The 22,642-nt window shown below is 47.3% G+C and overlaps 1 protein-coding gene across 7 annotated transcripts in view; it reads left to right on the top strand.

Annotated features, from left to right (window-relative positions):
* PBRM1 (polybromo 1) overlaps positions 1–22,642 on the top strand; it is a 368,051-nt gene that overhangs the window by 230,764 nt on the left and 114,645 nt on the right. For all 7 annotated transcript variants that reach the window (XM_086939413.1, XM_086939411.1, XM_086939408.1 and 4 more), the window contains exon 21: positions 18,137–18,282. In XM_086939413.1, coding sequence (XP_086795539.1) covers positions 18,137–18,282 — 146 coding nt within the window. The remainder of the gene's footprint in view (positions 1–18,136; positions 18,283–22,642) is intronic.

The following is a 22,642-nucleotide window of genomic DNA, read 5'->3' as shown; positions in this document are numbered from 1 at the left end:
TCAGTGATTGATGGCATTCTTCTGTGGTTTTCATTCTCCTTCCGGCGAGTAAGATCGTGGTGAGCCTTCAGATATCGGTGTCGGCCTTCTTTGTTTTTTAAGTTGCTTCAAAAATTCTTCCACTTGTTGAGGCTTTGTGAAAAATGTCTGAGTCTCTTGGTGGGTGACACGAAGTCGGGCTGGATATAATAGGGCGTAGTCGATTTGGGCCTGCCTCAGTTTTTGTTTCACTGCCAAAAACTTCAGTTGTTCCTGCTGTACATGCATCGTGGAGTCAGGGTACATGGTAAAGGGTGTCCCATCGTAGTTCAGCTGTTTTGTTTCTCCCTGGCAACCCGTACAGAGACATCCCTGTCTCTATAATTTAGCAGGCGGGCGATAATAGGTATGGGCATGCTTCCAGAGGGTCGTTGCGGTCCAAGGGATCGATGAGCCCTTTTCACTATGAAATGAGGAGAGAGTAGTTCCGTGCCAACCGCAGCCACTAGCAATTTCTCAATATACTCTTCCATCTTGCCCGTGTTTGTACTTACCGGTATACCCAAAACGTGTATGTTGTTCCTCCTGCTTCGCGCTTCTATATCCTCATTTTTAGCTGCTATGATCTTGAGTAACTTATCTATCTGCGCCGTAGTCTTTTGTACTTGATTTGTGGTGTCTTCGAAATCAGATATGCGTTGTTCCGCTTCTTGTATGGGTGTCTCGTGTGCATCGATCTTGCAGGCTATCGCGTCCTTTCGTGTCGTCATTGTGTCCATTTTATCCGCAATGGTTGCAAATCCTTGCCGGACTTCCACCAGAATCGATTTTAGGTCTTCTCCTGATGTCTGCTGTTGGTCCTGCTGCGAGAATTCTACTCCGTTGTCCGCTTCTGCTTGCTGCTGACTCGTGGATTTTTTGCCGTCAAATGTCCGCCGCAGTTGGTGGGAATCTGGCTTCCCCATCCTGGCATTGTCTCTGTTGGCAGCAGTTAGTGCGTGTCTGGCTGCGGATTCTGCGGTATGGAGTGCCTTTGCAGGTTCCTGTCCACTCTGGCAGTGCGTGGTACTGTGTGCAATTAGCTGTTTGGTAGAAGATTTCTCAAGGGCACTGACCCCAAATTGAGTGGACTGTCCGCACAGTTGCGCAAGGTGTGGAGGAGGCAATGGCTTCGTGCTGTGGCCTCAGTTTAGGCTTTGGTCGTAGAAGATATTCCCCAATGCACGCCCCTTTGGCCTGTTCTCTGCGTTTCAATGTTTAAGGGGGGATGAAACTTCGCAATAGCCCCGCAATGTTCCAAGTGCATGGGGTGCCCTCGTTCCCCAATGAGCTGGTGTCGGAGGCAGCGCGTCCTCAAGTGCCGTTTTGCCAGCGCTGTGTGGGCAGATTAAACGAGTTGCGATGCTCTCGTTATGGCCGCCCGCTATCGCTTTGTGTCCCCGCGGCGCTTCTCAGTACATGTTTCTGCTCGGATCGCAGGCTTACTTGAGTTATGTTGTCCCAGGCGATAACAACCAATGTCGGGTGCCTCGCCGTGGGGGGTAGTCAATTTGCCGTTCTCCCTGCCGTCTCCCACCTCAGGACTTTCCGCCTCGTGGGGCCCACGGTCCTTACGTTCCTCGCCCTGCTGTGCAGCAGTTCCAGAAGCGCCAGTCGGCGTCCGCGGTGTGCACTTTCCCTTGTGATTTTTCAGCACCAGACACCTCAAGCGGCTCAATACTTAGCACAGCTGAGTGCCTGAGTGTGGAGGTGCGTCATCTCACACCGTTTCGAGCATTTTACTCCAATGGGAGTAGGATTAATGCCGGATTTCAGTGCCGGGCTGCGGGAGCCTCACGTCGTGGTGGCCATTAAGCTTGTGCTGATATGGTGTTAGGACTATCGCACTCCTAAGTTATTAAAATTTCAAAGTCTGGTCTTTGACATTAGATTGGTGCTATCCGGTAATCCTTTAGGGACTGTAGGACCAAGTAAAATGCTGAGTAGCGCTATCCCAGGCGTGGGTAGCGACATTTTGAACTTCACAATCACACCCCCAGCCAACTACGATTCCTAGTGTTGGAACAACCCAGTATTCTACCGGGTAGAGACAACAGCCAGTACCTATTGAGACGAGAAATATACTGGATAGACCGTCTCACTACGATCCATCCGAAAGGATTAAATGATCGGATTGACTTTCATTGCTTCTTATAAGAAGACACGCCTTATTGCATCACAGTATTAGTTTCCAATCTGTACAATTGACATGTGTATTTCATTTTGACTGTTATTATTTTTTCTACATTTTCTATCGTGATGCTCACAATCTATTGTGTACATTTGCTCATTAATATTTCTAACATTATGAACGGTGTTTTTATAGAAGAACATTTACAGCACTCGTGCTTCATTGGCCAAGTATAGCTGCGCTTGTTGTCACTCTTTTACCCTTGGTTTACGAGTCTTTCATTCTCAGTACACGGACATTTCTGACCCCGAGTAGTCTGTCTTTCACTTCCGTCGAGCACATGATCGCATACGTCACACGTTAGTTTCACGTTAAAAATACACGCGGTACTTCCGCATTCCATCCCGCTGACTACACACGGAGAGTGATATTGTAGCCAGTGCTCCGCACTGATACTGGTAAGTCACCGCCATTTGGGATACATTGTTGTCGGTACCCTTTCGGATCTCGAACGTTAGAATCCATCGTTTTTCACTTTGTTTACCCCTTTTTCAATGTACCGGGGTTGAGACCAGCCCTATAGATCGGGCGCCCGATGTTTTTTAACCCCTTTAGACTAATGTCTATGTCGATAGTTTACTCCGTAGTTTGACCTTCACTCGTCTCTACTTTCAGTTCACGAATCAGGTCCCTTGTCAGTTTACGGTCACAAACCATTGCTGTTATTTGCGAACCCGCCAACTCGACATATTGTGTGTATTGACTTCTACTCACTCTCGATAAATGCCCAGGGGTTACACGTGTACTATATTTATTTAAACCGGGTTACCATTCAGATTTATGTCTCGCATGATCAGATTAATGCTCTAGGGACATTGTATGAAATGTTTTGGAAATGTTTTGCATATGCACGTTCGCATACTAGATAGCGTATTAATATATGTGTATCACCTTTTCTTTTTGTCAACAGTACCATTAAATCTCCTGATGAAGGGCCCCAGCGCCCGAAATGCATTGGGAATTCATGGGGAATCGTGTTTGAACTAATTAACAAATGAAGATTGATGTATCTATTTCAACATGTGAATACAACATTTTGAATGAAGCCAAAATAATTTGATTTGTAATAAATTCACTTCAAATGCAGAACTTACCTCGCTGAAAATTTCTTTCACTGTGTGCATCCGGTGTCGCTACCCACGCCTGGGATAGCGCTACTCAGCATTAAGCTTGTGCGCCACCTAGCGCCCCCGCCAAAAACTATACTTATGTTGCAATGCAAACGTTGTAACCAAAAGGGGCATTTATATTTCTCTATTTGGAATGTTTTTGAAAATTAAGTAGTGATTGCAGCACAAAGCAACAGTGGAGACATATAAAAACATGCGATAAATTACCAAAAGGCTGCTCCCGTTTTCTCTGCGCCCTCCCTTGATTGAGGCTTTCTTTGCTCCCTCCCCCACACCCAGGCTTTGCCTGCCAGCCTCTCCCAAAAACCAGCTCCCCAGTTGCCGTAAGTGTAAAGAGCGGTTGGAAAACAAATTTAATATAGTTGTGGAACTTCGGCTGTATAAAACTTGCAAACTGGCAGCTGTTAGGAAGTTGCTACACAGTAGAAGATGGAATGGTTGCGATATTGAACGTAAATGAAGGGATCGTATGTTTAATCCTTATTGCACATGGCCTTCGCACGTCACCTGTGCCATGTAAAGTAACAGTGGATGTTGCAGCACCCAGGATAATGTGCTGCATTGCAAAATACTTATAAAGTCCCAATGGCGAGACCTATTGGGTATGCCAATGCTTGTTATCATAACTGTTTATCTGCAATTGCTTCACTATTGAATTATTAAAAGGATAAACTAAATAAAGGAAATTGGCTTGGGGGAGAAGTTCTGGGCTTGTTGAATACAGTTTGAGTCTGGATGTATTTCCTTCCGTGTACGTATGTATCTTTATATTTGTTAAATCTGAATGAAACAGTTATTTATAGATTCCTTACCTTAGAACTACCCACGTCAGACTGGAATCAGAGAATTTTTTCGTCAGCAGTACCCCAGCGTGTCAAAAGGTGGTGACTATCGGCTCCGTGTTAGTCGTTGGTATCGTGGTCGGTGAGATGACGTCACGGCAGCTACTTAGACGCTGCCCTTGTGTGCTAACGTTAGTTCTTTATTTTTCCGCACCAGCCAGCGCAGATCCGGAGAGAGCGGTACCTCCAGTCACTTTTTGACTGACTTTTTCTCGACTTTTGTCGACACCGTTTTTGCTGAGTCTATCGACTCCTGGTGCACGAGGAATGCCCGGTTTCAAGGCTTGCGGTTCCTGTAGCCGACTGATGTCAGGGATTGATCCGCACCACGTGTGCCTGCTTTGCCTGGAGCACGACCATGGCCCCAAGTCGTGCTCCTACTTGCTGGACCATGAATCCGAAGTTTTTGCGGGAGCGGTCCTGAAAGCTTCTCGAGGCCCAGCAGTCGGCACCAGTCTTCTTCCAATTCTTCGCACTCCTCTGGTAAGTCAAAGCACAAGAGGAAGTTGAAGAAGGATTGTCGCTCTTAGACTTCTCCCCGTAGGTCAGCCGATGCGACGAGGGATGCTGCGACGAGGGATGCTGGTGGTGCTCCTCTCACGTGCGGAGCCGAAGGGTCGACTCAGAGTTTCCTTTCCTTCCTGTTACCCGGAGCGACCCCTGCCCAGCTTTGCCAATTTTAAAAGGGAAACAGTAAAACCTTACAGACACTATAGTGTATGTGACGCACCTCCCTCAATGTAGAGGACAATGATCCCTATTTTTAAAACCTCCTGTACTTATACAAACATTTGAGCACTATGCTCCTGCGGTGTGCAACACCACTGCCCCTGCCGCTTTCAAGGAGCGATCTAAACGGCCAACACAAACTTTTGCCAACTGTGGGTTGCACCACCAAAATCCAAATATCTGAAAGACAAAAAAAAGTCCTTCCACTGTTAGAAATATTCAGGTTTCTTTATTCTTCCATTTATTTGAGACAAAGCACCAGGCAGCCAACGCGTTTTGTTCTTTTAGACAAGAACTTTGTCAGGGCGATTGAATTGTTATTAATTGTGTTCAACAGAAGTAGGAATCGTCAGGCAGGCTCAACTAAGAACTCCACACACATCACCTTGCTTTCCGAGGATCAAAATATAATAAACTGGCTGTTTTGCCTATCGTGCTGATATCCAGCTGAATTTTCAGACCTGATGGCAACAAACTATTAGATGGCTGTTGTGCCGAATGCGTGGTGTCTCGAGCAGCAGGATGTGTAAGAATTTGAGGAATTGAGCAAGTTCCTGTTCCAGAAATAGGTCGTGGTTGCTATTCCCACTACTTTCTGGTGCCCAAGAAGGACAAGTGCCCGCGTCCTATCTTGGATCTCAGGAACGTCAACAGCTTCCTCCAGAAGGAGAAGTTCAAAATTTTGATGCTAGCTCAGGTCCTGTCTGTCCTCGACCCTGGAGACTGGATGGTAGCGCTGGACTTGCAGGACGCTTATTTTCACATCCCCAGTAGTGTGGCTCACTGGTTAGAGGCGGCAGACCCGAGAGCAGAGGACGGCCCGGGACCAGGGTTCGATTCCCGGTGCGGCAGGTTTCTGGACCAGGGTCAGCGGACTCGATAATTCTCTCGCCTCGGTGCCTACTCTGATCAGCGTTCACACTCGGCAACTCTGGGCATTAGCTTGCCTCATCTTCACTAACGGCCCCACCAGACCGCCGGGGATGCCTGGTCTCACCCTGGAGATACCCATTAAGGGACCATCTCTCAGGGAAGCCAGGAAGGGTTTCGCAGCGGTCGAAGCGCCTTGGGACCCTCCGGGTAAGTAGTGCGCTATATAAATGCCTATACATACATACATACATCCTGCCGGCACACCGCCGTTACCTGCAGTTCACAGTAGGCCACAAGCACTTTCAGTTTACTGTGCTCCCCTTTAGCCTTACAAGCGCCCCTCAGTTCACGAAAGTGATGCCGGTGTTCTCAGCTAATTTGCGCAGATCAGGGGTTCCAGTCTTCCCCTATCTCGACGACGATGTTGAAGGCGGGCTCGCCCCAGGCTGTCTTCTCCCACCTCCAGACTATGGGCAACCTCCTGCATTCGCTGGGGTTCTCCATCCGCGTGCTGAAGTCACACCTGACTCTCTCTCAGAAGCCCCTCTTCATTGGAGCGGATCTGGACACGATGCAGTTTCAGCTCTATCCTCCTGAACAGCGAGTCTGGGATATTCGGGCTATGATTCTTATCGTTCAACCTCTATCCTGGGTTTTAGTCAGGATGACCCTCAGGCTACTGGGCCTGATGGCCTCCTTCATCCTGCTGGTGGACCTTGCCAGATAGCATATGCGGTCTCTGCAGTGGGCACAACATCAGGGGAACCTGTCCAATTGCGTCCATATCTCGGAGGGCACTGCACACCAATTGCAGTGGTGGCTCACGAACCAAGATTGGGTTGGTGGCAGATCCAGCTCCCTTCCCCAACCAGAGTTCACAGTGGTGACCGATGCATCACTTCTGGGATGGGGCGGTAACATGGGGAGGCGGAGATCAGAGGCCTTTAGTCTCCGGCGGAGTCCGGGCTCCACATCAACCGTCTGGAGTAGTGCAGGTGTTCACGGACAACACCACTGCCATGTGGCACTGCAACAAACAAGGCGGGGTGGGGTCGTGGACCCTATGTCAAGAGGCCCTCCGCCTCTGGACATGGCTGGAACATCAGTGCATATCCCTGCTGGTTCACGCTGAACGCCAGGGCGGATGAACTCGGCCCCAGGTGCATGATGGATCACAAATGGCGTCTTAACTCTGAGGTGGTGCAAGGTCTCTTTTAACAGTGGGGAGCGCCTTGGTTAGATCTATTTGCCATCGAAAAGAACGCACAATGTCAGCAATTTCTATACAAGGAATTTCCAAGGCGACACTCACTAGGCAACGCTTTTCGTCCCGAGTGTAGTTGAGATCTTCTATACGCTTTTCCACCTATACCCCCCCAGAGTCCTGAAGAAGATCAAGTGCGACCAGGCTCAAGTCATTCTTGTGGCTCCGGATTGGGCACGAAGAGTCTCATATCCCGAGCTGCTACACATGGCTGTCGATTCTCCGATCAGACTGCCTCTTCGAAAGGATCTTCTGTCGCAGCAGTAGCAGGGGACAGACCTCAACCCGAACTTGTCAAGCCTCCAACTCCTTGCATGGAGATTGCGCGGTGGCAGTTGTCGTTGTTTGACCTGCCTCCCAAAGTCTGTGATGTTATCTTGGCAGCCAGGCGTCCCTCCTCTAAGACTGTATACACCTGCCAATGGAACAATGTAGTGGCATGGTGCACAGCAAAGGCTGTGGATCCCCTTTCCGCCCCTCTATCTGAGGTCCTTTTGTTCCTCCTTTCTTTGGCCCAGCGGGGCTCTGCTCTGGGTACTCTAAAGGGCCACCTCTCGGCCATTTCTGCCTTCCTTAGGCTTCCCGATCAGTCTACTCTTTTCAAGTCCCCTGTTGTAAATAGCTTTCTTAAGGGCACTACTCATCTTTTTCCTCCTGTTCCATTCGTAATGCCTCCGTGGGACTTGAACTTGGTGTTAACCTACCTTATGTGCGCTCCCTTTGAGCTGCTTCATAACTGTCCCCTCAGACTTCTTACACTAAAGACTGCTTTTCTGGTGGCCGTCACCTCTGCTCGCAGGGTGAGCGAGCTACAAGTTTTGAAAAAAGAACAACGGTGGAGGATTCCCATCAAAGAAAGCACCTGGTCAAATATTCTCACAAAATTAATTTAGACCCACATTATAGTGCATGGGACAATATGTGTGCACACTTCAGTAACACCCACCGTTACAATGTTGGTTCAAAACATGAACTATGAATTACTTTAAACAAGGTCAAGGTGCACCACTTTGGAGTTTGCATGGACTGACAACTTTGATAAGGTTAGCAGCAATGATCACATTAGTTGTTACTTGTGTCCTTTAAGAGTTCTTTTATTAAGTTCAGTTGTAAGTAACAAATCACACACAGGAGCTACAGCCGACGCGTTTCGTCCTCTTGGGACTTCTTCAGGGCGAGGTGAGCAAAAATAGATAGACTAGTGTCCTTGTGTCTTCTCCCGTGGTTATCAGGGTACATGGAGATCTCTGTAGCGAGTTGTTATACTTGATAGAGCATCCTGTTGAACAAAAAGTTCTCTGTGGAGGGATCTCGTATGTCCGAGTCGTTCTTATTATTGAATGGTGTATATCTATTTGTGGTCTGTACTGCCAAAATTCTCTTGAAAGGGTGTTTCAATATTGTACATATAAATATCATCAAGAATATAGATGATGATCCAAAAAGAGCTGGAACCAGGGTAGTAGTAAATGTAGGTTTTAATCTGGCTATCTATTGTAGTTAGCTTGTTATGAGGAAAGGGGTATTGAGCCTTCTGCTTAGACACTCTTATTAAAGTGAGCTAAGGCATCCCCTGGTTCCTATATCCACCTGCAGTACAACGTCCTCCTCCATCAAGTAGCAGCAGCTACAAGCTCTGTCTTCTAAACCTCCTTTCCTGGCTGTTCATCTGGACAAGGTCGTCCTGAGAACCAGACCTTCCTTTCTTCCTAAAGTGGTTACTTCTTTCCACATTGGTCAAACCATCACTTTGCTCACCTTCCTTCCGCATCCTTCTAAAGCGGAGGAGAGGCTGTAGGAAGTTCTCTCTGTATATACTGTACCAAAGCGAGGTATAGTGTGCACAGAGTCCAGTGGAACCCCAAAGGCGGGCAGAGGTGAAGTTAGATAGAACCTTACTCTCTACTTGTGTTAGTGTGGTCAAACAGTGAGGCAGTATCAGAGGACAGTGTTAAGCATTTGTTGTACACACTCAGACAAGGAATTAATTCACACACTCAAAGACTGAACTTCAGACCAATTGTTTTTGTATAAAAATATTATTTGTTATTTTATATTCTAGACCCAAGCAAGCCTGGCGCAGGTGAACCATCATTCCTTTCCATTCGAATGCAATTGAAATACAGTTTGATTGTGTTTGCACTTTGATTTGATTTACAGCATGGATGCAGAGAAATGCAATACTTAGTAAATGCAGTACATAGACTTGAATAGGCTTTTTAGTAAAATAGCAGGTAAGTAACTTTTGAGATTACTAGGCTTACACAGAGTAGTATACATATTTACTACTCTAGGGCATTTCCTGAAAACAGGGAAGTAAATCGTTTTTGTTAGATTATGCAATTTTAAAGAATTTCTTTAGTTTCCCAAACTCCACACTTTGAAACTTTTCACAGCAAAGCAGTCTCTGTTATCCTATGGAGGAAAATAGTGTTATCGATTTTGAGGTAGTATTCAATTCAATTCAATTCAAATTTATTATGTATTGGCTCTCACTGAGGGCCACATAAAATAAGACATACAATATACATCACATAAAAAGTTAACAAAATAACATCTTACAGTCTAAAAAAGAGCAATGTAGAGCACACAATCATTAGTCTCGCAGTCCTCAGCCAATTTCGTGCAATATTAATAAATATCTAAAAAACATTTAAAAAAGTTAAAAATCCTGTAGCAAAATATTTCATTAGGTGGGCTATAAAGTGCATGGAGGAAAGTATATACATCTAAAATTCCTAACTGTAGACAAATTGGTTTTAGCCATTTGAGGCGAAAAGGACGCAATACCTTACATACAAACAAAACATGATTGCGATTCTGTACAACCTTATGGCATAAATTACATACATTTTGAGGTAGTATTTGGTAGGGGGAGTTGAGGTTCTGGGGGTAGACTCAGGGGAGTTGAGGTTCTGGGAGTAGACTCGGGGGTCCCCCAGGGTCAAGGATGCACTCTAGTTACACCCTCGGCTGCACTAGGGCGGCCGGGTGCAGAGTGCTGAGGTCCAATGTTATCCAATGAGGGATACGGGGCCTCCGGTTGGTGGCTGCTGGGAAGCAGGCCTCTGGGTTGTGGGAGCAAAGCTCCTGGACTTTAGCTCAGGGCAAAGTAGCTCCAAAGGTGCACCCTCAGCAGCACTGGGGCGGCTGGGTGCAGGGTGCTGTTTCGACGTCGTACGCCCTGTTGGTTTCAGTGGAGAACCTCCGGTTTGCAAAGACACTGCAGGCTTGGGTACGAAGGTCTTCTGGGTGCAACCACCACTGCGAGAGGTAATTTGGGAATTTAGGGGTTGGTTAGGCACAGTCAGTTTGGGCACACAAGGCTGTGGGGTGTCGGGTGCGAGGGTGCCTTTTGGGGTTGGATCTTCTTACCAGCTCCTGGTTGCGGTTAGGGGGTCCTACTAGATTTAGACTGCAGGCATCGGCCCACAAAGGCATCATGCCTTTGAAGCTTCCCCTTTGTGAACCCTGCCCATCCTGAGGGTGGAGGTTTGGCATCTCGTCCCAGGATGTGCATTGTTTCAGGCCCCAGAGAGCAGCAGGCTCTTGACCCTGGGGTCCAGAAACATGTCTGGTGGTGGCAGATGAAAGCAGCCACTCAGCCTGGAAACTAGTGATAGGTTTGTTTGAGGGGGCATCTCTAAAATGGCCCCTGAGTGCATTTGTCATTCAATCTCACACTGGCATCAGTGTGGGTTTAATGTGCTGAGAAGTTTGATACCAAGCTTCTCAGTTTTCTGTGTAGCCATTATGGTGCTGTGGAGTTCGTAATGACAACCTCCAAGCACAATATACTCTTAATGGCAGCACTGCACTTACAATGTCTAAGAATGGACTTGGGCACTGTAGGGGTACAGGGCTCATGCACGTGTACCATCGCCAGTGGTATAGTGCACCCAGCTAGAGGGGTGACTGATCTATGCCAGGGCAGTGGGTTGTAGGCATGGCACACAGGGATGCAGCCTGCAAAGGCAGTGTGAGAGTGTCAGGGTACAGGACCTCTAAGGATGGCACAATAACTGCTGCAGCCCTTAGAGGCCTTCACTGGTCACAGTGCCTTGGATGCCTGTGGTACCATTTACCAGGCACTGACCTGTGGCTAGAGATGCCAATTGGGGTCGTTTTGGGGAAAGAACACAGGCCCTGGGAACCTGATTGGCCGTAACCCAGGGCACATCAAGTCAAAGTGTACCAGTAGTCTGGCAGAAAGTGTGGGGGTTGGTGGGGGGGGAACTGCAACAGAAACCCACTTTCCTACAGCATGGTGCAAAGTCACTGCATCTAATATATGTAAGTCACCCCTACAGCAGCCTTTGAGCCCTCAGGCAGGGTGCATTGTATTTTATGTGAGGGCATTTCTGGAGCAGCAGATACACCCCTGTGCTGTCTAGTTCCATTGCTGGATATTACATGTGAGCTGGGAAGCCATCTTAGGAAATGTACTGGGCACCGGTCAAAACGAGTTCCCCATCTACGTGATGGCTTCACTGTAACAGATGGAGTTTGGTATCAAACACCTCGTATTAATGAACCCACTCTGATTCCAGTGATGGATTTATGAATACATGCATCGAGAGGCCACCCTAGAGCTGCCCCTGAAAACCTCCCATCTACTAGTGTGCTGACGCACTGGACTTAGCCAGCCTGCCACCACAGATGATTTTCTGACCCCCAGGGGCGAGAGCCTTTGCTCTCATGAGGTCTGAAATAAAGTCTGCTCAGGCAGGGGGTGTTTACACCCCCTCCCACAGGATGACCTGTGAATTAGTATTTCAAGGCAGGGAGCTTCAAAGAGTACACCACCTTAGGTGTGCGAATCTGGCTTCCCTCACAGCAGAGGCGGGAACATTAGCATGTTGAATTGCCAGGCTGAACACCTCTAGAGTGACACAGCCTGATGTGAATGACTTTAGAAATTCCACCATATTGTGTGTGGTGTAATTAGGCATTCTGGAACTGGGTGATGCCCCCTCCCCAAAGGAAGAGGTCATCGTGGGGGTGTAGTGACCCCAGGGGTAAGTAGCCTATTGGCCACACCCCCTCACTCCCGTTAATGCCCCTTAAATTTATTATTAAGGGGACCTCCTCATACCAGGATATCTATGGATCAAACGTGGACAAGGAAGAATACTGCTGACCCGTGAACAGAGGAGAATGACTGACTTGGCGCCAACCCTGACGACCTGTCTGCTTCACCTAACCCTTGTAGAGCAACTGATTTGTCCTGCCACTGTGGGGACCTCAGGAAACCCAGAGGCCTGCCCGTGCTTCATAAATTACCAAAGATACTCCCTTGGAGTAGAGGAGCTACCCTCCTGCAGCCACAGGCACCCAAGAAGCAAGACCCGGTACACAGACCTTCCAATTCCGGAGACTACCACCAGCTGCCCAGGAAGAGGTGCTCCTACGTGTCAGATCCATCCTCCCTCCAAGTGTGGAGAAGCCAGGACCGACCAGCGCCGCACAGTACCAATCTCTGGGGTACTGGACCCCTTGCAACAGCCAAGACTTGTTGGGCCCAGATGGGACCCCAACACTGAGGAAGACCGACCTGCTAGTCAAGGGACTTCAGGGACAGTGAGACCCACATCAAGAGGGCCCCAGCTGTCCTGATGTGCACTTCTGCAGCAGAAACAAAGACCAAGAGTGAGTCTGTGACCACCACCACCTGACGGCTCGAAGCACCTATGCCCGTGCGCTCCAGAGCAGAGTCTAAGGAAGGTGACCGTGCCAATGGGGTGCCCAGAACCATAAGAGCTCTGCCCATCCTTGGGTTTGCTCAGACTGGACTTCAGTCACTGCCTGCAGCCTCTTTCTGCAGGTCCACTCCACCCTCAAGAGACTCCTGCACCAGAATCCGACACCAAAAGACGCCACTGCACTATGTGGGTGGGAACGTTTCCTGTGTCAGCTCGAGTTGAGAGTGGGAATGTTCCCTGTGTAAGATGCAGCTGTGGGTAGGAATGCTCCCTGTCGGCTGGAGCTGAGTTATATGCATGTTCTCTGTCGACTTGTTCGGAGTTTGTGCATGTTCCCTGTGTCGGATTGAGCTGAGAGTGTGAATGTTCCCTATGTTGGATCAAGCAGTGTGTGTGAATGTTCCCTGTGTCTGATCGAGCAGAGTGTGATTGTTCCCTATGTCGGATCGAGCGGAGTGTGTGAATGTTCCCTATGTCGGATCGAGCAGAGTGTGTGAATGTTTCCTGTGTCGGATTGAGCTGAGAGTGTGAATGTTCCCTATGTCTGATCGAGCAGAGTGTGTGAATGTTCCCTGTGTCGGATCGAGCGGAGTGTGTGAATGTTCCCTGTGTCCGATCGAGCTGAGTGTGTGCATGTTCTGAATGTTTGATGGAGCGGAGTGTGAATGTTCTGTATGTTTGCTCGAGCTGAGAGTGTTCATGTTCTGTATATGTGATCGAGCTGAGAGTGTGAATGTTACCTGTGTCAGCACGAGCCAAGTGTGAATGTTCCCTGTCTAAGACGGAGCTGTGGGTAGGAATATTCCCAGTCAGGCAGGGCTTAGGATGGGGATAGTTCCCCCATTACTTCTTAAAGAGTAAGGGTTTCATATTTTTCCAGATGAAAAAGATGATTCAACACAGCTCAGGTGGAAGAGTTCCAAATTCTTCGGGGAACCGAGTAAGAGGAGCAGTTGAAGGCGAAGCTGATCCTCGCTGCTCAGATCTCGGGATGATCAGTAGACCCTCAAGGTATCCGGGAGTGTTGAGGAAGACGGGTGTTGACTGTCTTATTTAAAAAAAATATATATATAGCAAACTGATTTACTGTATCCTCCTGGCAACTCTCATCAATTGTCCCCGTACACAAGACAGCAGGCCATTGGCTGCTGAAGAACTATAGACTGAAGCTCTTTGTGAGATGGAGTTTGCAAGCTTTTTCTCAAAGTTTTTGTGGTTGGGTTGCAGGCTCATTCGTGTTCTAACAACACTATCGCTAATTGCTAATCTCGGTCCCAGTGGAACAGAGGTTTATTCCTTATTACTATGAAATTGGTGGCCTGAAGAAAGGCAGGATCTTTTCTGCCTTCTCGGATCTCAGGGCAGCTTTTAAAGAACATTGATAGATGCATGCTGATTAGGGCAATGGAAGATAATCTTCTACTCCCTACTTTAACTGATGTAATCTTCCAACTTTGGAGGTAGGGGTAGGAGGTGAGCAAACCATAGATATATTCCAGTACAAAAGAGGATGAGAAGATTCTTTTGTCACCATTATTCATCCCTTTATGAACAACTGTGCAGAATATCTGAATAAATGCGACGGATTGTCCACTCATTGATGTGATGTTTACTATGTTTGCTGAAGGCCGAAGACCGTATTCATTGCATGCACTGAAAATCCCCAGTACAAACTTCTAACGCCTTTTGAGGTTTCATGAAGGATTTACAGGCCAATGTGGGCAAAGGTGTTGTGTTTGCACACTCAAAATAGTTAGCAGGAAAACCTTTTCATATAAATAAATGAAAAATTAGAGCTGGTCAACTAATGTAATTACCTTTGCTTTTGGTTCTGCTGTAAAGGTTTTTCTCTGGGGCAAACCAAAGCAAATGCAGGTATTTTTAGAAACTGCACACATATAGCTCTGGCTCTAAGAGGAACGCTGGTGAAGGGCCTTTATCTTCCCCACTAGAATTGCAGAGCGAGGTCTGTGACTGGAGCAGTCTGTGGAGCTGAACTGTGCACCAATTAGATGTGCCCTTCAGGCTAGAGCCCAGGAAGGGTTTTTGAAGGCGTTCTGCACCCCAACTCCGTTCAAATTAATGTTCAGAATGGTTTTGGAAGTTTGCACCTTCTCCAATGCTGCCATGATCATTTGTTACATTTTGGGGCACACTCTGGGCAAATAATGCTGAGATTTACCAAGAAGCGTTGTCAGACCTATTACATTTTGTCAAAGCTCTCGCCCTTCATTGCACATGTCAAAGAAATACTATCCTTCCTCAGTGGTGTCGCCAGGGTGTCATTTGCCCAAGTGCAAGTAAAGAGATTGGCTCCCCAGCTGATGTTTGAACTGTGAAATAGTCATTCAGGGTTTAGTGGGCCCCTTAGCCTCTGGATCTCGGTGTCACTACACCTGCTGCTCAGGTGGAAGATGCACCCCTGTCCTCCCTATGTTTAGATGCGGTTTGGTCTGACCCAGCAGTATGTAGGAAAAATACTGTACACAGTTCAAGACAAAATATTGAGATAAAACTAAATGTGCAATTAGAAGTAGCACCTTACACATAATGTGGCTCCTGGATATTTGATCGTCAAGACCCTACCGGGTGGGGAGAACTATATAGACCAGTTTACAGTGACCCAGAAGAGCAATCGCTATGCACATACGTTGTTTTTCTAATGGATGCTTCTAACTGCAGACTCCTCATCTGTAGACTATCCCCAGATTTTTAGCGCAGCCCGCGTGGCGTTGGGTGGAGTCTTGCAGCTCTTCTTGCCCTCCGTTCCACCCCCCAAAGTGACAGCTCAGGTGGCACTTATACGCACCACCCATGTGCACCGACATCAGCTCCGACAACAATACAAAACATTCCCTCGTGGCCTCACCATAATTTCTCAAATGATGTTACTCAAATGCTTTCAGGGATGTTTCTTCCAGATCAACACAGATACACTTGGATCAAAGTATATTTAGTATTTTTATTTATTTTTCTAGGACATATATCAAAATTACTTTTCTTATTAATTTTCAATCTTCAATATATTTTTTTCTCCTTTGCATTGATTTTTTAAAAATATTTTTTATACTCATTGTGTACATAATTTAGAAGTCCAATATGAAATTGATTTTCTCTTAAGAACAAACAGAAGTACCCCGAAAACCACACACTAATCACCAAACATACACTACTCATTCATACATCTACACACACTTCACTTGATAGTCAGGACAAGTTCTTTCTCTGAAGGTGAAATAACACAGATAGTATAGATGACTCTTCATGTCAGCTCCGAACTTTCCGTGCCTTCATACAAAGATCTGGAGTGTTGGTTCAGTCGCAGCAGCAGGGCACGGTCTTCCACAAGAACCTGCGCACTGTGCTCCTCCATGCATGTGGATAAAGCGGCAGAAGTTTGCTGCATTCAATCTTTCTACCAAAGTAGTGAATGCCATACCTGTTGGCAGGTGTTCTTCAACAAAGTCTGTGTATGGCAGGTACTCTGGCAGGTTTGTGTCTTGATGTGGTTCCCATAATACGAAACCATTTTAGGACAAACTCTGTTTTGTCTTTATCAAGCCCTCTGCCATAAGTTTCTTCCTAAACCTTTTTTCAATGCCATAGTGGGATCTTAGTTTGGTTCTTAGTTTTCTTATTTGCTCCCCTTTTGAGTCGATGTACAGCTGCCCTCTGACTCTGAAGACGGTCTCAATAACTTCAGCTCATCAAGTGACTTTCAGGCCAGTCGTCCTACACCATATTCTTTTATAACAAACTGTTGCTGCGGACTAGATCAGTCTTTCTATTGAAGGTTGTGACTCCTTTTTAGGTCTTGCTGTTGATCACACATCGAACATGCTTTTCTCCACCTCACCTCTCAAAGGAGGAGTTACCCCATTGTTTTTTTCCTAAAAGGTCACTGAGCATTTATATCGATTGCACCACAGACCATCGAGTAGATGGTCAGCTTTTTGTTTGGTTCTCTGGGGCAAAGAAAGACAAAGCTTTGCAGAAAAGAGGTTTGTGCAGGAGAATCGGGCCCATGCTGCCAAGGCTGCTGCCACCGTGTAAGCATGCAGAGTGCCAGTCCTGGAAATTTGACAGGCTACAATGTGGACTTCTCTGCACATGTTCGTAAAGCACTACTGCCTTGACAATGCCGTCCTACGGGAACTGGCATTTTGGCTGTTCATTCCTGATGGACCTTTTAGTCTTAGCCGTCCCACAGACTCGCCACCTGGGTAGGTACTGCTTTGGCATCTGTTGAGAAGTTGAGGAATCTGTGGTTAGAATTATCCAGAAGAAGAAGTATTTACTCCCCTCCGGTCAATCTATTTCTGGTAGATCTTCAATCTAGCCACAGATTTCTACTTCTCTTCCGACTCCCTGTTCTGTGGAAGGGGCTCTTTTCCATCATCTAAATATGTCCCATATTCGAGATCTACAAACTGGCACAGATGATGGTTATTTGACTGTGCGTCCAAGGGCGCAGGCTGTGTCAAGGAAGAAATTGATGTCCGCTCGCTTGGATGGTGCTTACATGTGGTTCAAGCAGTTACTTCTTGGGCGGAACGGAGTTGAAGCAGAGCTGCAAGATTCCACCAACCGGCATGAAGGAGCGATGCTAAAAAAAATACTGAATCCAGGCTGGTGCCTCAGGATGTTCTAAAGATGAGAAATCTTCGGTTAAATACAGTATGAACCATAAACCATGTTCGCGAAGGTAATTAGCTTCTTTTTTAGATACGTTACCATTTGAAGAGTTTCACATGTAAATGAAATCATAATGGACCAGATGATTATCATTGCTCCGATTATATGGCTGAAGAGGACTCCCGTGTTTTGTTTCTGTGGCCTTTATGGGCTTCAAGTTGGAGCAAGTAGTTAAGGCCATTGTGAGTGGAGCGATGTTCTCTGGAGTGAGGAGCGGGACTGTGTCTCTGCCGAAGTTCAGCATCCATGTTGTTACCGATCTACCCTTTGAAAGCTTGGCGGAAGCAGAGCCACGCTCTTACCTGCCTTTAGTCTAGAAGATAATATAGTCTGTGTATTATCAAATGTGCTATAAATTTGTCTGTAATTACAAATTCAGAAATGAAGGAAATATTAGCCTAATCAATGATTGAAACTCAATCCAGGTCGCCAGCAAAGGTAGTGATGAAATGTAATCTTTTGTTATTCTGCTACCCTGCTGTTTATGTTGCTGATGTAACTACTATTAACGGATGTTTTTATGATTGTTTTTATGAAATGTCATGGAAATTAATGTAGGTTTCTGAATAAACTGTGAAAACCGTGGCTTTGTGAGTTGGGGTTGCAGTTTTAAGCACTCAGCGGGCTTCGCTTGAGAATCTGATAGACTGGTACACGGTCTCTTGTTTACTGAACTGCCCTTCTTTCCGTAGGAGAAGGAAGATGTGCTGGTCGATATGCCCAGCGGCGAGCTCGGCTGTCATTACTACGAGCAGCTGCACTACAACGACTTGTGGCTCAAGGTTGGCGACTGTGTTTTTATCAAATCACATGGCTTAGTCCGGCCGCGTGTGGGCAGGTAAGGTGTATTTTTCCTTTTTACAACCAAGGTGCTAAAATAAATGTTTAAAAATGATAAAGATATCTAAATCCAGTGGTGATCTGTGTGCCCTGTGCAGGAACAGGCCTGTGTCTGTGTATAAAAATGAGTCATTAGTTGTGTGGCCTGCACAAGTAGTGGGTCTACATTTGTACTCCATTGAGAACCAATTACCCCAATCTCGCAGGATAGCGCAGTAGCCCACGGCCTACTCAAGGGTGTTGGCTAGTAATCTCCATTCACAGATGCTCAATAACAGCACTCTGTAACTGATTGTCCAGTCTGTGCTTTTTCTTGTGAAAAAAGCAAAAAGTACATTTATTATACACACACTAGGCAATAGTATGCAGCAATTAGCAAATATACACATGCTGATGGAAATACTTTTGGATGACTTTGCGTAATCGTTTTTAACTGTCACAAAGGGAGGCCTAGATCAACAAATCCTGTCACAACATTTTCTTGTGTTAGAAATGCAATAATGGAATTTCACTTTTGCGCACTTGATATTGGCAATAAAGCATGTTTACTTGGCATATGAGTGGTTGTCAGCATCACTATTTCATTAAAGCATTCACAAGGGAAATTGTCTCGGCCTGTCTTGTAGATTTGAGTCATCAAAATTACCTTTAGCATGAAAAAATATGCACTTTAGTTATAATCACAACATCTTTGTAGTTCTGTCCTTCACCCCTAGAGGATGTTTGCAGCATAACCACTTTTATCAGACGTAAAGATGCTGCATTTCAAACATAGACCCTAAAGGACATCTCTTTGATAAATGCGTGTAGATGTAATTATCACCTTTCACCCCTGGAGGGATTCTCTTAACATGAAAATTCATTGTAAGCACTTTTAGGCCACAACTGGTTACAGCCATAATGGCCGCCCACAGGGGCGGAGCCTTCCCTGCTTCATAGCGTCCCACCAAACCTAGAGTGGGGACTCTGCCACGTTCAATGGTGGGGAGGCTGCGCTGCTCTTGCAGCTTCCCCACACTTTGGGAACCTTTTCGTGGTGACCCAGCTCTCCTCCACAAGCCACAAACCAGTTATTTTTTTTCCTTTGGAATGCAGCCGAAACGGACGAGCCCCGCAGGGGATTATGGGGGGCTCCTCCATGAGCTTTGGTGCATTTTTAAATAGCGCTCTCACACTGTGTTGGGGAGAGCCGTGTCATTTTACGCTTTAGGTTTTGTTTCTTTGACAGCCTTGCGCCGTGCGTTTTTCTCGTGGTGCCCGGTACCACTGAGCACCCCTTGGCCTTAAAACAATGTTGGAGAGTGGTTTGGAGAGTCCACCACGGCTGTTCTCACTAGCTACCCGAATGGCCTGCTGTAACGACCGGATTTTCGGACCAGATGGGATCAGCTCCTAGGAGCCCCTTTAACCCAGTCGGAACGTAATCACCTCCCTCCTTAGAACCTATTTACAATGGGTATAGATATATATGTATGTACATCTCGTACCTAAGGATGGGGAAAATAGCAATAAACATGCATAGATTTTCTACAATATCCTATTCATACCAGTCAGTCTCGCGGCCACTTAGGCCCAGACTAATCTACCCTGGGGCAGGTCTGATTATGTACCCTTACACACTGATCACCATCAGTGCTCACTCGACACGCAATCCGGCGTGCCTACACACGGGCCTGCAGTCCCAGTGCTCTCATTCACTTATCCGGTCCACAATCCGGCGGACCTACACACAGTGTCCCCCCGGTGCTCTCATTAACGCCGCGTACCCACGACGATCACTTTCCTATGAACACATATGGAAGAAATCTCTCATTGTCTACTCAGGATAAAACTACGATAATAGAATTTAGTACGGCTTTCCAAATTGAAATATGTACCTTCTGCTCTTGGCACCAAACGTTCCCTCTCTCCCTCCTTGCTCAGTCACTTCTTACCTGATCGGGATTCGCATCCGTTCATGCAAACAATGTCTGACTAGAAGACCAGGTTACCCTGATTGAACAAGAATACAAGGCACATGTCGGTTCACTAAGAACTGGGGTATTTTTATTACAATAATTATAAACACAATACTATACGATAGCATATATTCTGCAAAGAAAAGTGAAAGGTTAGAATGTGCACTCTATAAGGGAAAGGGCGGAGGTCACCTTATTAATGTGAAGTCGGGGTTCGGCAGTCATCTAGGTTCCCTTCTCGTCTGTCTTGGCTCGTCTCGGAATCACACCTTAGCAGTCACGAGTACACGTCTGCACCGCTATGCTCGATCTCTTCTGCTTCCCTCCAAGTCACTGGAACCTCTCTCGTTATTAGCTGCTGTCTCTCTCTCTCTGTCTCTGATCGCTCTGCGCTACCTCTCCTTCTCCTTCAGTCTTTCTCAGAGAGTCTCAGTTTCATGATCTTTCTCGGACTTCAAAATGGCGACTGTCTGCATGGAAATAATTAATGGCATAGATGCTAACGGCTAGTTGCCGCCTACAGACTGACTGACTCATTGCCTAACACTTTCGCTAATATCAAAGCCTGTCCCTTCATGGAAAGTTACGGCCAGTAACCTGCCGCCCACCAAATTCTTGTACCTCCCCGTACCAAGGACACGTTCCCAGCCGGACGGCCTGAAGTTGTGTCTTCGGAGTGGAGAAAAATACAGTCTTTCGATAAGGGCCAGCCTGAGCCGGTTCTCTCCAAGCGAACAACACCTCGAAACTAAAACATTACACTTGACCTAGAAAGCCTCTCAAGCTGCCGGGCAGAGGGCAAGATGGAGTCTGTCCCGTTTGAGGCCTACAAGGCCCGAAATAAGCATAACTCTATAGAAGATATACTAACACTCTTGCAAAAGGACGGATCATCACTAATACTAATGAATCTATCCCCTAACTTAAATTTATAAGCCCTGATCTAAAGAAAAGGGTACGAAAATGCACTACTGTGCCTCATGGATAAGTCCTGTTTATAGTCCTAATCCCTGTACTAAAAGGGTAATAGGCTGGAGTCATCTTCCATCATTCTCCCTCCAAAGAGGGCCGAAAAAGTCGGTCATTACACCTGCACTCTCGCATCTGTCACCGGAGCCGGCACTTTGTTTCTGGTCTGCTGGCTCCTTCAGGCAAACACGTGCTGTGCGGCAAGCTATCGGGCCATATGCGCATGGGGGAGTGCAGCGGTCCTCCCCCCCCCCCCCCCCCCCCACCCCCCCCCCCTCCTCTTCAGATGTATGGGACCCATGGATGGGTCCTCGGCCCACTTGCATTTTTGTGGGGAGCACAGCAGTGTTCCCCAGCTTCTCTTCTTTGCTGGGCCCAGGGATTGGTTCCTCTGCCCACCAGCGGCTTAGTGGGGAGCGCAATGGCGCGCCCCTGCTCCTTTTCTTTGCCGGGCCCGGGGCTGGGGTCCTGGGACTGCTGGCATTTATGCAGGGAGTGCAAAAGCACTTCCTGGCTTCTCTTCCTTGTCAAGGTTCAGATATGAGGTCCTTGGCCCTGTCCTACACATAGCAGGCAGCGCGATGGTGCTACCCTGTATCTTCGGCACTTCGGAGTCTAGCGATGAGGTCCTGGGCAATGTCCCCACCTTACGATGGGGCGTGACGATGTTCCCTCATTTCTTTTATGCCTGTGGCAGCCTCCCGGCCTCGGACCACCTCAGAAGCACAATTAATTAATGCGGCGGAGCCCTATGCGCGTTGTCGCTTGTCTTCGGAAAGGTCTATGGTCGCCCAGTTTACCCAGCCATAACTCCGGCCCCGTTGGGCTGATTTAGATTATTTTGGTGGTGTTTTTGCTCCTTGTGGCAAGCCCTAGACACCAGGAGCCCTTTCATCAGACTACGAGGTTGAACTGCAGGGAGCTGCATTCGCTGGCTTTCTATGCCTGCTTTTTGCTTTGTTTTCTTCTTGCAGAGGGCCCAGTCTCGCCCCCCACCTGCTCCACCCCCTAACTGGTCGTCTGGGAGTGTAACAGGACCAGCTTCCTGGTCCTAGGCTGCGCCCCACTGATCCTGGGGTCATCTGAGGCAGATCCTTCATCCAGTGGGCAGTCAGGGGTTTCTTCCTTCCAGTTGCCCATGGTGCTAGCCTTCAGTCTCTGTGTTCCGCAGAAAGGCGCACCCAACAGAATGCTCTCTCACTTGTACAAAACTTTCTAAGTAGGGGCGGAGGGTACCAGCAGGGCGGTGCCCTGGCCTATCCTGATGTGCCACATCATTTCCCTGCCCCTGTTTCAACCTCCCTGCACAGTCTTCTGGGATAGCTCAAAATGGCATCACTTGCCACATGTTCTCTAGGGGTGTCGGCTCCACCTCTCGCTGACATCACTGCCAGGGCACGCCTCAGCAAATCTTCAAAGAAGCCCCCCCCC

The sequence above is a fragment of the Lissotriton vulgaris genome, chromosome 9 (assembly GCF_964263255.1).
Source record: "Lissotriton vulgaris chromosome 9, aLisVul1.2, whole genome shotgun sequence".
Classification (NCBI taxonomy): domain Eukaryota; kingdom Metazoa; phylum Chordata; class Amphibia; order Caudata; family Salamandridae; genus Lissotriton; species Lissotriton vulgaris.
The sequence above is the reverse complement of the archived record's forward strand: the minus strand, read 5'-3'. Positions and strand labels throughout refer to the sequence as shown.